Source organism: Drosophila navojoa, chromosome 4, assembly GCF_054131105.1.
Source record: "Drosophila navojoa isolate 15081-1374.11 chromosome 4, UAZ_NAV_1.0, whole genome shotgun sequence".
Taxonomy (NCBI): Eukaryota; Metazoa; Arthropoda; class Insecta; order Diptera; family Drosophilidae; genus Drosophila; species Drosophila navojoa.
In genome coordinates this window covers 5238137-5252237 of record NC_142892.1, presented here as the reverse complement: position 1 = coordinate 5252237, position 14101 = coordinate 5238137, and the positions used below count along the sequence as shown (strand labels likewise).

Genomic DNA, 14101 nt, shown 5'->3' with positions numbered 1-14101 from the left:
CATCAATGATTGACGTAATTGAAGAATCAAGGCACAAGCGAGGCAAACGTACAGGAAATCTTATTAATGTAAGACGGAGAAATATTTAGTTGAAGTGCAAGAGTGTGAAATGAAAGAGGAAGAATGACACTCAAATGCATTTAAACTACATAGATTGATTAGGAGGATAGGTAGAATATGTAAGGAATGTACAGCTTGATTGATTGATGGATTGAAATGAATATATATCAGAATTGATTGATTGCCAAAGACTTGCCAAAGCTCATATATAGCTAGAAAGATTGATTCATTGATATACATTAAGAGCTAAATGATTAAATGTTAAGTCAATGATATTGATTATCTAATATAACATTATGTTTACATTATTTGATTGCTAAATATGTTATTTGATTGCCAAAGAAAGAGAAATAATGCCTCTATCAACCAGATTACTAATTCATTAATCAAGTAATCTAAAAGTAATCTTTCAATGCTTTCTTCTTTTCTTTCAATCAATCAATCGACTCAAATAATCATTGATTGACTGAGTAGGAAAGTAACAAATTCAAGTACAACTAGCTAAGCTGATTGACTGATTAGATGATTATTATATAAAAGGGAAGAACACAAATTGATTAGCACAGAAAAGTAGATTGATTAATAAATAATTTCCTGATAGACTGATTGATTGATTCCAATAGAAATCGATTTCCATAGCAAATTCAATGGAAAAGTACTTAAATCTACAAAAGTTTGATTGATAATCAATCGACAGACAGACACAATGTTTTGCTGGTCTCAACGAGATATACCAATTATTCAGCCATGTGCAGAACGAATTCAAAGTGATATCTGATATATATGCACAGTCCTTTGCTTAACTTTTACACCTCATCTTGAGAACTTTCAATGCGGGCAAACACCAAAAACTTTCAGTTCAGCACATTTTCAAACGCAATTAGCCAAATTTGTAATCTCTGGCAGTGCTGTGAAACCCGGCACCAATGGCTGTCAAACTGTTTAAAGCCCAGGCATCGCTGTGGCCTCTACTTCAGATTGGCAGTCAACTAGTGAGCCTTAGTGTCAACATTGTGTGCGTAATGAGAGCCGAGGATGAAGTTGCAGTTGCGCCTTTGTTACATCAGCCAGCGCCATGGCAACAGCCTGGACTGAGCTGACTGGCTGGATGGTTGACTGGCTGGCTGCTGTGCATGTGTAATCAACATTAAACTGTATTTTGTAATCAAGCCACACACACACACGCACACTACTTGCTCTCTGCAATGTGAGCTTCAAAGTTGCCAACTCAGCAGGCGGAAGTGAAAGCGTCGGCTGTTTGGAAAATGGCGTGTTTCAGGTGACGCTTTTTTCTTTAGCAACTGCAACTCATGACAGGTGAGTGGGAGGGAGGGAGAGGGAGAGAGAGAGTGAGGTGTGTGTGTGTGCGTGTGCAGCGTTTAGTCTGGCAAACACATTACGAAATCTATACACACTTGCTCCGAGCGCACTTTTAACCCATTAACGCCCGCCAGCTGCCCGAGCACAGCTTCCTGATGACGCAGCTCAAAGCTGAAGCAGTTCTTGCTGTTGTTGTTGTTGTTGTTATTCTTTCCTGCAAGTTGTTGAAGACAAAAAAAAAATAGTGTCAACCTGCGTTTGCGGCATTTTAATGCCGCCCACAAGCAGTTGAAGCAAAGGCAGTGGCAGCAGCAAAGGCGTGGCAGCTGCCCCCAAGGCTTGTCTATTGTTTCCTGCTGTTGCCCTGCTTACGTTTTTTTTTTCCTTTCCTTTCCTTGCCTTTCCTTTTTTTTTGCTCGACTTTCACACACACAAAACGCTTTATCGTCTGTGCATAATAAATTTCGTTGGCTTTTGTTGCTGCTTGGCCAAAAAGATTTCAGCAATTTTTTTTTTTTTTTGTATATGAAGTTATTGACAGTCCTGCAGTCGCATTAGCAACACTTGCCTGCGCTTTTGGGTCTTCATGTCATTATTGTAGTAATAGTAGTAGTAGTAGTAGAAATAGTAGCTGCTGCTCCTGCACTTATTGACAATATGCTGACTGCTCTGCAACAGCTGCCAGTGGCTGTCAAACCCATTAAGCGACGCGCACAAAAGCATGCAACAATATTCTCTCGACTTGTATTTGACTTTGCCTCGTTTACTTTACTTCGCTGTCTTTTTTTTTGGTTTTGTAATTATTTTAAAAGCGCAACTTGTGCACGTAACGACATTTGCGGCAGTCGCGCAGCAATTGCCACTTTTGCTAGAACATAAACAAAGAGCCACCCGAGCAACCACCCGCCAAAATATAATAAAACAAAAATAAAAAACAAGTGTCTGCAGCGGAGCGTGGTTGAGGCTGGAGTCGGTGCTGTAGATGGGCCCCAGCGCCTTGGCTAGTTGTGCGTGCCTGCGTCAGCACAGTGGGGCAAGGTGCGGAAAGTTGCGTGTAAAATACAATATAAAAGGAAATGAAAATAGAAAAATATTTTAAAAGTATTTGTTTAATATACATGTATATGAAGAACAAAAAATATACATATATATAAGTTTTATTTGTGTATACAAAATTTTTAACTTATTTAAAGAAGAAAAGAAAACTAATTTTTAATATTGCTTATTAATATATATTTTTTTCTTTAATTTATATTAATTTTTTTTTATTAATAAAACACAAATAATCATAATATTTCATTCCTTTATATCATTTTTTATTTTTTCATAGTAATATTAAAAAAAAAAAAAAAAATATTTATTTATTTATTTCTTGTATTTTTATTGAAATTTTTAGTTATATTTTCCATTTATACAACATTCCTTAGCTTGATTCCAATGCTGTAGTATTGCTTTTCCTTATCAAAACTTGTTAAAAACTGAGATAAGGCCATATCGAACCCACTTTCAGTTATCCCAACTAGATTTAAACTGCAGATAAACTAATCTGAAGATTTCTTAGTTATATGTACAGTGGAAAATTTCAAGCCGCCCTCAATTTTTCTCTGTAAAACTCAATTTTTTGCCATTCTACGTCTCAGCAGTTTTATTTGCTCTCGTTTACCTTATCTACCACCTTCCAGCCATTTGTCCGCTCAACCCCCCCCCCCCCCCCCCCCCCCCCCCCCCCCCCAGCTGTCAGCGTTTACCTCGCTCTTTCAGCACACTGTGCACACTAATCTCCAAGGATTTTTTGTACTATTTTTGGTTTTTTTGTTTAAGGAGTGCTGCTCGAAACTCGCATATCATGCGAAAGTTAGGCGCCCTCATAAAGAACTGCGCCTGGCAACTTTTCGGCGACGTCTGCCCTGAGCCACGGCGACGTCGCGCTCCCACAAGTCAAGAGTTCAACTGGTTTGCAGCTATATATATATATATATTTTTTTTCGGTACTACCCCTACTACACTTATCAAACTTCATATTTACAAAGTTTAGCGGGCGCATGGCGCATGGAGCTGCTTTTGTTGCTCAACTTCTCTCTAGAGTCTATGCGAAAAGTGGCAGCAGATGAAGAGGAAGAAGAAGACGAAATAGTAGTAGAAAAAAAAATTGGTTAGAGAAGGAAAGGAAATTTGCGGCGCCGCGGGCCATTAGCCCAGACCCTGGAGGCCACTTCAAGGCGCGCCATGTCTCTCCTGCCTAATGATAATGATGAGCACGAATGCTCATTATTATGCATGCAGCTGGAATTGCCAGCAAAATTAAATGCTGCCAAATGTTTGCGCCGCCACTTGGAACAAGATTCACTCTAAAAATATTAAAATATGCATAAATTAGAAGAACTTGCTGTGTGTGTGTGTGTGTGTGTGTGTGTGTGTGTGTGTGTGTGTGTGTGTGTGTGTGTGTGTGTGTGTGTGTGTGGCGTCGGGCTTGACTCGAGTCGACACAAGCTGTTTGCCAAACATCTTTAAAGTCGCTCTTTGAGCACAAATCACGCGTTATAATGCGACTTTGGGTTGGAGGCGACTCTCGCTGCCCTCGACTTGCCCTTTGTGCTGCTCCAGCTGCCAAGGTCTCAAGTAGTTTTGCCTGCAACAGGCACGTGTCTGTCTGTCTGTCTGTCTTTCTGTCTGCCTGCTGACTGTTGCCTAGGCACAATTAGTTTTGTCATTGCTCATCCACTTGTCTGTCACTCTGTCTCTCTCTCTCTCTCCCTCTCGCTCTGTCACTCTCTACGTGCTGTTGCTCATTTGTGTGCACTTTTCAATTTGCCATTCAGTAAAATGTCTCGTAAATGTCAACGAGCAACAAAGATTGTATGCAATTTACGCTCACAATAGCAGCAGGCATACCCTGTAAAGAAAGTTGAAAATAAATTCTATTAAATATAAGCAAATAGTGCTACAAAGCGTAAATTAATTGAAACTATATTGAATCCGTTGAAAGAAAAAATTAAAAAACTAAAAATAAAATAAATAAATATATAAAAATAAAAAAAATTAAATTCAATTAAATAATAATTACCTTAAAATAAATTTAAAAAAAAATAAATAAAAAGGAAGAAAGATGATTCAAAAAAAAAAAAAATAAATAAAGTAAAATTACGTAGTACAAAAATGAACAAAAATATAAATAAAATTAAAAAAAAAATAAATAAATAAAATTAAAAAATAAAAAAATAAATAAATAAAATTAAAAAATAAAAATAAATATTAAAAATTAAAATATAAAAAAATATATAATAAAAAATTAAAAAAAAAAATGGTAAGCGTAATAATAAATTATAATATACAATAAATAAAAATTAATATCGAATAAAAAATAAATAAATACAATAAAAAATTATACGACTCATTATAAATTTAATAATAGTAAATTTTAACGAATTTTGCTGGTTAATATTTAGTGCTCAGTTGGATATAAAATAAAAATTGATATGCATTTTGTTGTTGCTATATATATCACATATATTAGCCACATAGTATGCCCTTGCGATTTGCCACTACAGGGTATTTAATAGAAATTGCTGCAAACTTTTGCCAAAGTCAGCGAAAACGACTCCAAATCTTTGCCAAACAGTTTGCATTGTCATTACGGCCAGCTCCATAATTATACGTATATATACACATACATACACACACATATAAATGCAGCGAAAATGTTAAACATTTACTTAATTATTTTTTGGGGGGGGGTTGCTGGCTGCCACGCCCACTTTGTCGACACGCCCAAGCACCATCCACTTCATTTCACTTGAGTTCATGGAACAACACTTTGACACGCTTCAGTTGGCTTTTAGAAGAAGTTTTGGGCATTTGCGTCTGGCAAACCCCATTTGACACTCAATTGCACTTGAAATTTTCCCAATAATTTTTTGCATTTTCCATTTGCCGTTTGATTCGGTTTTTCTCTCATTTTTTTTTTTTTCGTTTTTGGAAATCTGTCAAAGGCCAGGCGAACGAACTGTCATTGACACATTGAAAATCGAGTTAAAAAACAATCAAAGGGATTTAGATGTATATATGTATAACTTTTCTTTTTGCAATTATACAAATTGTTTTTAAGCCAAAAAGTAGCAAAAAAAAGCTGTTTGTTTTCTGTTGTTGTTTTTATTATTTTGGCCATTTTCAATTCCATTTTCATTTGGCCTGGAAAATCTCATTTGCAATTTTGCTTCTTGGCAGCCGAAAATGGCGAAATTGTGCTCTGAAATTTTATTATGATTATCTGTCGTCGCATTTCGTATTTATGAGTTTTAAATTAAATGCGATTCCGGGCATCTTTCCACAGCAGCAGCAGAAGCAGGAGCAGGAGCAGGAGTAGCAGCAGCAGCTGGAAGGCGGAATCTCAACTGTCTCCAGGGCCAACATTTTTGCTTCTTAAATATTTATCGATTTGTTGCCAAAAGGTTGGCTCCCCCTCCTCATCCTCCTCCTCCGCCTCCTTCTTTGTCCTCAACCTGTTCACATTCTCTTGCTCTTATTATATTTTTTCTTTTCTGGCGCAAAAAGGATAAGTTTTTCGGGTTGCTTGATAATTTTGCAAAACGTTTTAGTGGCTGTTTAGGCGGCCGCCTCAATTGAACTTCGATTCGTGCTGGCTCTGTCGCAATATTGCCTTAAATATTTCATGTGCCATATGAAGTTTGAGCTCCCTTTTTAAGGGATTATCTGGAGTGGAGAGCGTTGAGCGGCACCAGTCAAAACTTATGCATATTTTATTCATATATTTGTTGTGCAGGGTATGCATGGGTTGTAGATATAAATTGAGCACAGTTTATTGCTGATATAAATAAGCAGCAAATAGATATTTGTAGTGTGACCTATATAAGAGAAAGAGGGAGGGTTAAGGAAAAGAACAGTTTAGGTAGTCAGGCAAGTCTTGATGGTAAGGTTCTTGAGGTATAGGGGTTTCTCAAAAGTGAAGAGTATGGAGTTATGCATACATATATTAATAATGGAGTTGTAGAGTTATTATTCTAAAAGCTCAATTGCATATCATCTATTGCTCTATATGACTTACCTAAGAAACAGCTACAGCATTGAACTTCTTTGGCGAATATGTAAAGGGTTAAGTTGAAGTTTGATAACATATATCTATAACAGAGTTTCTTCTTCTTCATTCTTAAACTGAAACTCAGCTAAAACCTTCAGAAAAATCTTTGCTTTAAAATCGATTTAATGATCATTTGTTTAGCTTAACTACTTCACAGCCTAGCCAGCCGCTTTCTCAGCGTTTGCTTCAAAAACTGCATAAATTTGCTAGAGATTAGACACAGTTTCAGCTTTTAGGGGCTGTCTTTAACTTTTGGGCCACTCGACCCGCGTTGCATTGTCAATTACTAGGCAAACACCCTTGTCTGTCAGTGGAAATGCCTGGAAGCGCTGTCTGATTGAGTGAGTGTCCCAGATGCTGTTGCTGTCAATTTCTCTGTGTATCCATTCAAGTTAGGTGTCGAGCTCTACCCTCACCTGCTGAGCGGAGTTGGGCTGAGTGCTGGCTGGGCCATGGATGGTGTTAACTTGTTTGGCCAAAGATTTACAGCTGTCGAATGGCTGGCATTGCCTCTATTCCTCTCTCTCTCTCTCTCTCTCTCTCTCTCTCTCTCTCTCTGCCTCTGACTGACTGACAAAGGCATAAATCGGCTGTGACTCAACTGATTTACACTTTCGCATTGCTTTTGAAGTGAAGTGAATAGAGAAAATGCTGATGGAGCAGACGAGTTGCCCGAGGCTGCGCAGCTACTCGCCTCCTGCGTACGCTTTGCCAACTAAATTGTTATACTTTTCAATTTGTGCAGAGTGCAAGCACAATTTTTGGCCATCAGTGTGTGTCGCAAACCACTTTGCCCCACCACACAACGGCACTTTCAACTGTCGCAGCTCTTTTACGAACATCATTTAAGTTAATTGTCTCGTGCGACTAAATCACCTGTCGCCCGTAGACAGTCGCTGTCTGCTCTGTGCCCACAGAATTGTGGCACTATAATTTACCATTTCGCGTGCCGCATTGTGGTGCCGTTATCCCGAAAATCTGGCAGAGAATCCATAAAAGATGAAAGCTTTAATAAGCTACATGAAATTATTTTTAATTAATCATAAGTTTGAAGAGCCTTACGCTCACACACACACACACACACACACACACCTTTGTGTGCTGCTCATTTTCATTTTGTCTCCAGCCACGCCCCCCCGCTTGTGTAATTCAATGCTTTTGCTGCTGTCGCTGGTTTTTCTACACGTCGGCGTCTATTAATTAAATTAAAAACTTCGCAAACAGCTTCAGGATTGTCCTTGTTGTTGTCGTCGTTGTTGTTGTTCGTTGTAAAACTTCGCCGCCTTTGGAGTTCTTAAAACTATGCGCAAACATGCAAAATTATCATGCGATGCGCCAGCTTATAAAGTTTGACAGCAATCACAGCTGAGCGAGCACAGTTTGCAAGCAACTGGACAGTGTGAGCGTCACTATTTCGCTTTAAAAGAGAGTAATTGGCAACCTGAAGTCTGCACCATGTTAAAGCCCTGTTATCTGTGTTCTCCTTTGTAATTATGCAAATGGTTAAGGTTAACAACAATTAAGCGCAGGCCATGTTAAAACACTGTCTGAACCACTGATCCAATTGAGTAAAGCTTGACGTCCCTCCACTCGGTTCAATGGTTTATTGAATGTTCGTCTGTCCGCAGGCAGTTTATCAGTTTTCTATATAATATTTTTCGTTGTACTGTAATACACTTACATGGGGTATGACAAATGGGGGATCAAGTATGGATCAGCCTATATAAAATTTGAAATGTAAAATTAAAAAAATAAATTGTAAAATATAAACATACTAATGTAAAATGTTCAAATAATAAAACTACGAACAATATAAAATATAAAATATAAAATATAAAATATAGAATATAAAATTTAAAAGTAGGAAATATCCTCCAATATAAAATATCAAATATGAAATATCTAATATGCACTACAACAATAACACCTGTACCCCTGTCCATGTCCCATGTCCCACTGTACCATGTCAACCTGTCACATAATAACCTCTCCCCACTCCCTATCCCTCCTCCCTCTCCCCTCTCCTCTACCCTCTAACCACCCCCTATCACCTCTGCCCTCTGCCCTCCCCCCCTGTCCGCTGGTCCCCATCGCCCCTGTCCCCACCTCCCTCTCACCTAATTCCTGTCCCCTCCCCTCTCCTCTCCCTGGCTCCCCCTCCCCTCTCCCTCTCCCCTGTCCCCTATTCCCTCTACCCTGTCCACTGTCCCACCCCACTCTCTCTCCTCTCCCGGTCCTGTCCCACCCCCCTCCCCTCTCCCCCTCCCCAACTCTCCCCTGTCCCGTGTCCCCCCCCTCCACTCGACACCCTCACCCCTCTCCCTGTCCCCTGTCACCCCCCCCCTCTCCCCCGACCCCTCTACTCCCTCCCCCCCCTCCCTCTCCAGCCCTTCCCCTTCCTTCCTCTCCTCCCCTTGTAAACCTACTTCCAATAATTCATCAAAATAGTATATGAAAGGAAATTAAATAAATATAAGCAAACATATATGAGGAGACGGAATATTCATAGAAGCTACTCTTATACAAGGCACTACAAAGTATAAGACACTGCTGTATTGCCTTGTACATTTAAGACCCTGCAGTTCAGTATATATAAGATACTCTACAGCACCATCTCTAGAGCATATCCATTATTCGTCATTCTATAAACTCGACTTTCGCTTCTTTTTGTTAGCGGTCTGCACATTTCTGCCAACAATTATGCATATTTACAAATGTTAATTGCCAGCGGGGCACACACACACACAATGTTGTGTTGTACACGTATTTACAACACGGCCAACAGCCACGCCCCCTGCTGTCGCCCACGCCCACGCCCAGAGGCCTGCCAATTAACAGCATTATTGACTGTGACCCGACCAACGACTCTCGAAGCCAAACCAAGCAACCACTTTGAAATGCTAATGAAATTGGCTTTTAAAGTGAGTCGGAGCTGAGGGGGAAATTGTGTAAAATAAATGAAAGAAAAATGTGAATTCAGCGTTTGATTTCGATCAAAAGTCCCTGTCAAGACTCGTCCTGCGCGGTTGACTAATTGATAAATTGATTAAATTGCATGGCTTAATTGCATGGCAATCGCATTGTCTTTCCACACACGACAACGAGCAGGAGCAGCAGCAGCAGCAGGAGCCGGCAGCAAATGAATTTTCACATTTCATTTTCGAGGCTCCACTTTGGCTTTGGCACGCCGCCGGCAAATTGCATTTGCTTTGTTCGCCTTCATTTTGGTCAACTGTTTCGTTAATGCGACTTATTTGTCAGCATTTCAAGTGTCGCTCACATCAGCCCCAGCAAGCTCGGCATCTGCCCCGCAGTGATCCGTTTTGGATTGAGTTTGCTTTTGTGTCTGGACAGCGCTCAATTTTCCCCTACGTCAGTTTTAACGAAGCGCCTGCGGATGAGCTACTGATTTGGCTATTGTCTACTTTAGTTACAGTTGAGCGACGAACACGTAGGTTAACTGTAAACAAGTGAGATGCCAGTTGAGGGACGTGAGGTGTAGTGAATAGGGGAGAGCTAACTTTAAAGTTAACTATGCATGTAGTTTCTATGACCTGAGATGAAATTGAGATATAATCAGAGAAAATCTTATCCAGGATAGAGAGTGGACTAAATTTGCATTCCGCTTAACTTGAACTGGAGTCAACAAAATTTAAAGCACATGCTGTACTCTCTAGAGAGTGATATAGTAAACAGAGATTGAAATTTATTTCATAAAGTTGTTAAAGGTTCGACTTTTCCTTCCAAAGTAACGCTTACGAATGTCGCACAAAAATCAATGAATTTCACGCCCTCTAGAGAGTAGACTTTGGTTAAATAAATAGCATATGCTAGTAAAGCGCCTAACTACACTCACTAAACACCCTCTAATCACAGCAACCCTATCAGTAAGCCTTCGATAAATAGCGAAAGGCCCTACCAAACACAACATCTAGTCAACCCCCACAATCTATGCATTACTCACTTTTATGATGCGCATTTTGCATTATCTGCGTAAGTGCCGTCCGGCTTATGTCCGCTCAGCACACTCACTTTCTCTAAACTCGGTCTTTTCGTTAACTAAGCGTTAAGTCCGAGCGAATCCCGTACAATAAAAAGCCTGAGCCCGGCGACTAAAGCGCATTAAAATGCCGACTGGCTGGGTAAGCGCTCGCACGGCTCTGGGAGTGGGAATTGGAACTGGAACTGGAGCTGGATTTGGAGTTGGAGTCTGGGAGAGATAGCGCTGGTCAGTGTCCAGTAATAGAGCTCGCTTCGCTTCCCCTTTCCAATTGTTGTCTCTGCTTCATCTTTTGCTCTTTTTTTGCGGTTTTGCTTTGATTTAATTTTGCTTTTACTGCTGCTGGTTGTTTGTCATTGTTCGCAGTTCGTATTCCCTTCCGCCCGGCCCATTGTCTGCACCCAATTTGTGAGCTTTGTTCAATTGGCTTTGGCCGCTACCACAGACCTCTCTCTCTGTATGTGTGTGTGTGTGCAGTGCTTTACACTCGACTCAGCACAGCTCAACTGTCGTTCATTCGTCAGCAAAATAAATCACCAAACGGAACGACAAGCACTTTAAAAATTTAGAACCTCCAGGGCCAGAAAATTTGCCGATGCCTGAAAGTAGGCAACGATAATTTAAAGCCCTGAAATCTAGTTAAATATTCAATTGGCTTAGTTCTGCGTAGTTGATTTGAATAGTTTATGGTTGCAAGTGGAGCATTTGGGCAGCAGCTTATAAAGATGGAAAGTTATAATGTTGCCCTGCCATAGGCAATGCACTTGATGTGTGGCATAGAGAGAGAGAGAGAGAGAGATGAAGGTTTCGCTATGGTAGAGCGAGGAGAGAGGTAGATTAAGAGATTTGGGATGTAGAGCAGAGTACATGGATATGAAATGTGGCATACCGGATAGCGAAGAACGAATAATGAATATTCTAATATGAGATATGGTGTATGGGAGAATATGAAATGAGGAATATGAAATACGATACATGGAATATGGAATAAAATATGAATTCGGGGAGTATGGAACATAGAGAACGAAATATGGACTATGCGAATATGGAATTAGGAATGTGAAACAAGATGAGATGTGGAATATGGAATATGGAATATGGAACATCGAGTATGGAAGTAATAACATAGCAGAATGTTGTAGTAGAATGTTGAACACAATATGAAATGTTAAACATATATGTAAGATGCTAAGTACGTGGAATATGATAATGGATCATAGAACATGATAAATGCTGAACATAGATGCAATAAATGATATAATATGTATAACATATTAAATATAAAGTACGTATTTCATTAAGTATAGGTCCTTAGGCATAGGTCTCATTGAATTTCTATTATAGTAAAGCAAATGCATTTGGCATTTAATATTTTCGTAGCTATTAATAACATAAATGTCTCATGGCGCACTTTTATTCTATCAAATAACGTTCAAGCAACCCTCGCAAACTACCGCCAATTTATCTGCCGAAGCGCTGCAGCTGGCTAACATTTCACAATTCAGGCTGCTGTCATTCAGATTCATAACCCAAACTGGAACCCACATATTTCCAGCGGAGACCCGCTCGTAATTCCATTAAACACATTCCCCAGCCCAAACCACAACGCGCCACAGTTGGACAGCCACTGCAGCACGGCGGCAGCCACACAATTGTGGTTTGACTATTGCATAAGAATGTTAGCAGAGCCAGAGCTGATGCTTGATGCCATTAACCCAGAGTTGGGTCTGCTATTTCGCTGCTTCCTCTTCAGCTCCTTCAATTTTTCCTACTCCTCCTCCTTCTTTCAACTCCAGCCAGGCGACTAGTTTATGCTGAACATATTTTATTGATTACATTTGCTGTTTGCCCAAGTTTGTGCAGACTCCGGCATACGTTGCGCTCGCTCAGTGTCTGCGTGTTCTTGCACAAGTTTATGAGATTTTTGTGCTGAGCATAGAGCCACACACAAAAGTCCCCCAAATCAGTGGAGCGGGAGTTGTTGTTGTTCACATTTAGGGGAATTGCATTGCTGTACGTGTGTGTGTGTGTGTGTGTGTCTGCATGAGTTATGTAAGCAAATAAATTGCTTATTTGTAGCGACAATTTGCGGTAATTTTGTGATTTGTGTATTTGGCTTCAATCTGGAAATGTTGTGCTGACATCATCTGTGGCCGCTCTCTGTGGGGTTGTTTCCTACTGCCTGCCCAAGCCACGCCCCGAGTCTTTATGGCTATTAATTAAACATGTATGTGTGTATGTATATGTATCGACTCTTCACCCACATCAAGTTCATATTTCATCAGACATTCTCCCCCCTCTCTCTCTCTCTCTCTCTCTATTTCCTTTGGAATCGCACTTTATTGACTGCCTGTGCGCAGGCACTAAACGTGTAATCCTTTTTTCAGCGCCTGCCATTTGCATATAGCATACGTGTAAGAGGCCCCACGCTGAGTGCCGTCTCTGATAGGCGCCCACTTGTATGCATATCGTTAGCAAATTGCAGGCTCAAAAATGCCCCGAAAAAAAAAACACAGAGTGAAAAAAAAAGCCAAAGTTGGAGCGAAAACATCAGGCAAAAGCCTCTTGCTTTTTTTGTGTGTGTGTGTGCACTGTAAGATAATACCCAGCCAATTTCCGTTAGCTGGTGCTGCCTTACGGCGGCTGGCAGGTAACGTGGCCAGCGCTGCTTGTGTCCCTTTTTGGCCCTGTGGCGCAATTCGTGCCTTTTGTATTTCCGTTTTGGAAATTAGAAGGCGCGCCCCGCGTTAAAGTTCTCTGTACAAATTTGTATAAAAGCTTAGCTACATTTGCTCTCTCTCTCGCTCTCTCTCTTTGGCTGTCTCTCTTTTTTTTTCCGCTTAACTCATTTGCATATTCGACACATTCCAAATTGACTTCCCCCGGCGCGCTTCAATGGCTGCCTTTGGGGAATTTAAGCCTTTTCCGGCTGGCATTTTATGAAAATAATTTTAAAATTGACATTAGCTTTGGCAGGCCTGGCCGGGCCCAGCTCTGTCCTGTGCGAGGTGTCCAAAAATGAAGCCATTAGCAGTCAAAGCCACTGCCGCACACAAAGCCCCCATCAATTGACTTGTGAACGGAGCTGCCCCAAAACCGCACGGCAAAAGGCGTTGATTGGACAGCAAAGCCCCAACAACTAGAAGAGCCCCACACACTCAATTACCCAAACTAGCTGACAAAATGTGTGCCAGCTCGCACAAAGTGAATGGGAATAGTTGGGCTGAAAATAATTTGATTGCGTGCTGGGGCAAAACGGGAAGTTTTGAGTGCTGTTCATAAATTGATTTTGCATAAAAGCCAATTAGCATAAGTCATCGAGAATTTACACAATATTTATATATATACATTCATCTATTTATGTATGTTTTTTCCGTGTTTCCATTTGCAGCTATTTCCCGCGAGGATGGCGACGATTCGACACATCATCATCATCATCATAATCATCATCGCGGCGGCGGCGCCCATCATAATCACGGTAATAAAGTTCCATTCAATGGCTACAACTCGGAGGAGTATCTGGATCGCCTCGAGCCCAATGGCAATATACCCGCTGACAAAACGAATTGCAGATATGGCGGTAAGTTAGATAGATTCACAATTTATATATGTATATATATCATAAT

General features: G+C 40.4%; 1 protein-coding gene across 8 annotated transcripts in view; it reads left to right on the top strand.

Annotated features, from left to right (window-relative positions):
* The window catches only part of Eip63E (cyclin dependent kinase Eip63E), a 127228-nt gene that overhangs the window by 78675 nt on the left and 34452 nt on the right, over positions 1-14101 (top strand). For all 8 annotated transcript variants that reach the window (XM_089260567.1, XM_089260566.1, XM_089260573.1 and 5 more), the window contains one exon: positions 13867-14055. In XM_089260567.1, coding sequence (XP_089116693.1) covers positions 13867-14055 — 189 coding nt within the window. The remainder of the gene's footprint in view (positions 1-13866; positions 14056-14101) is intronic.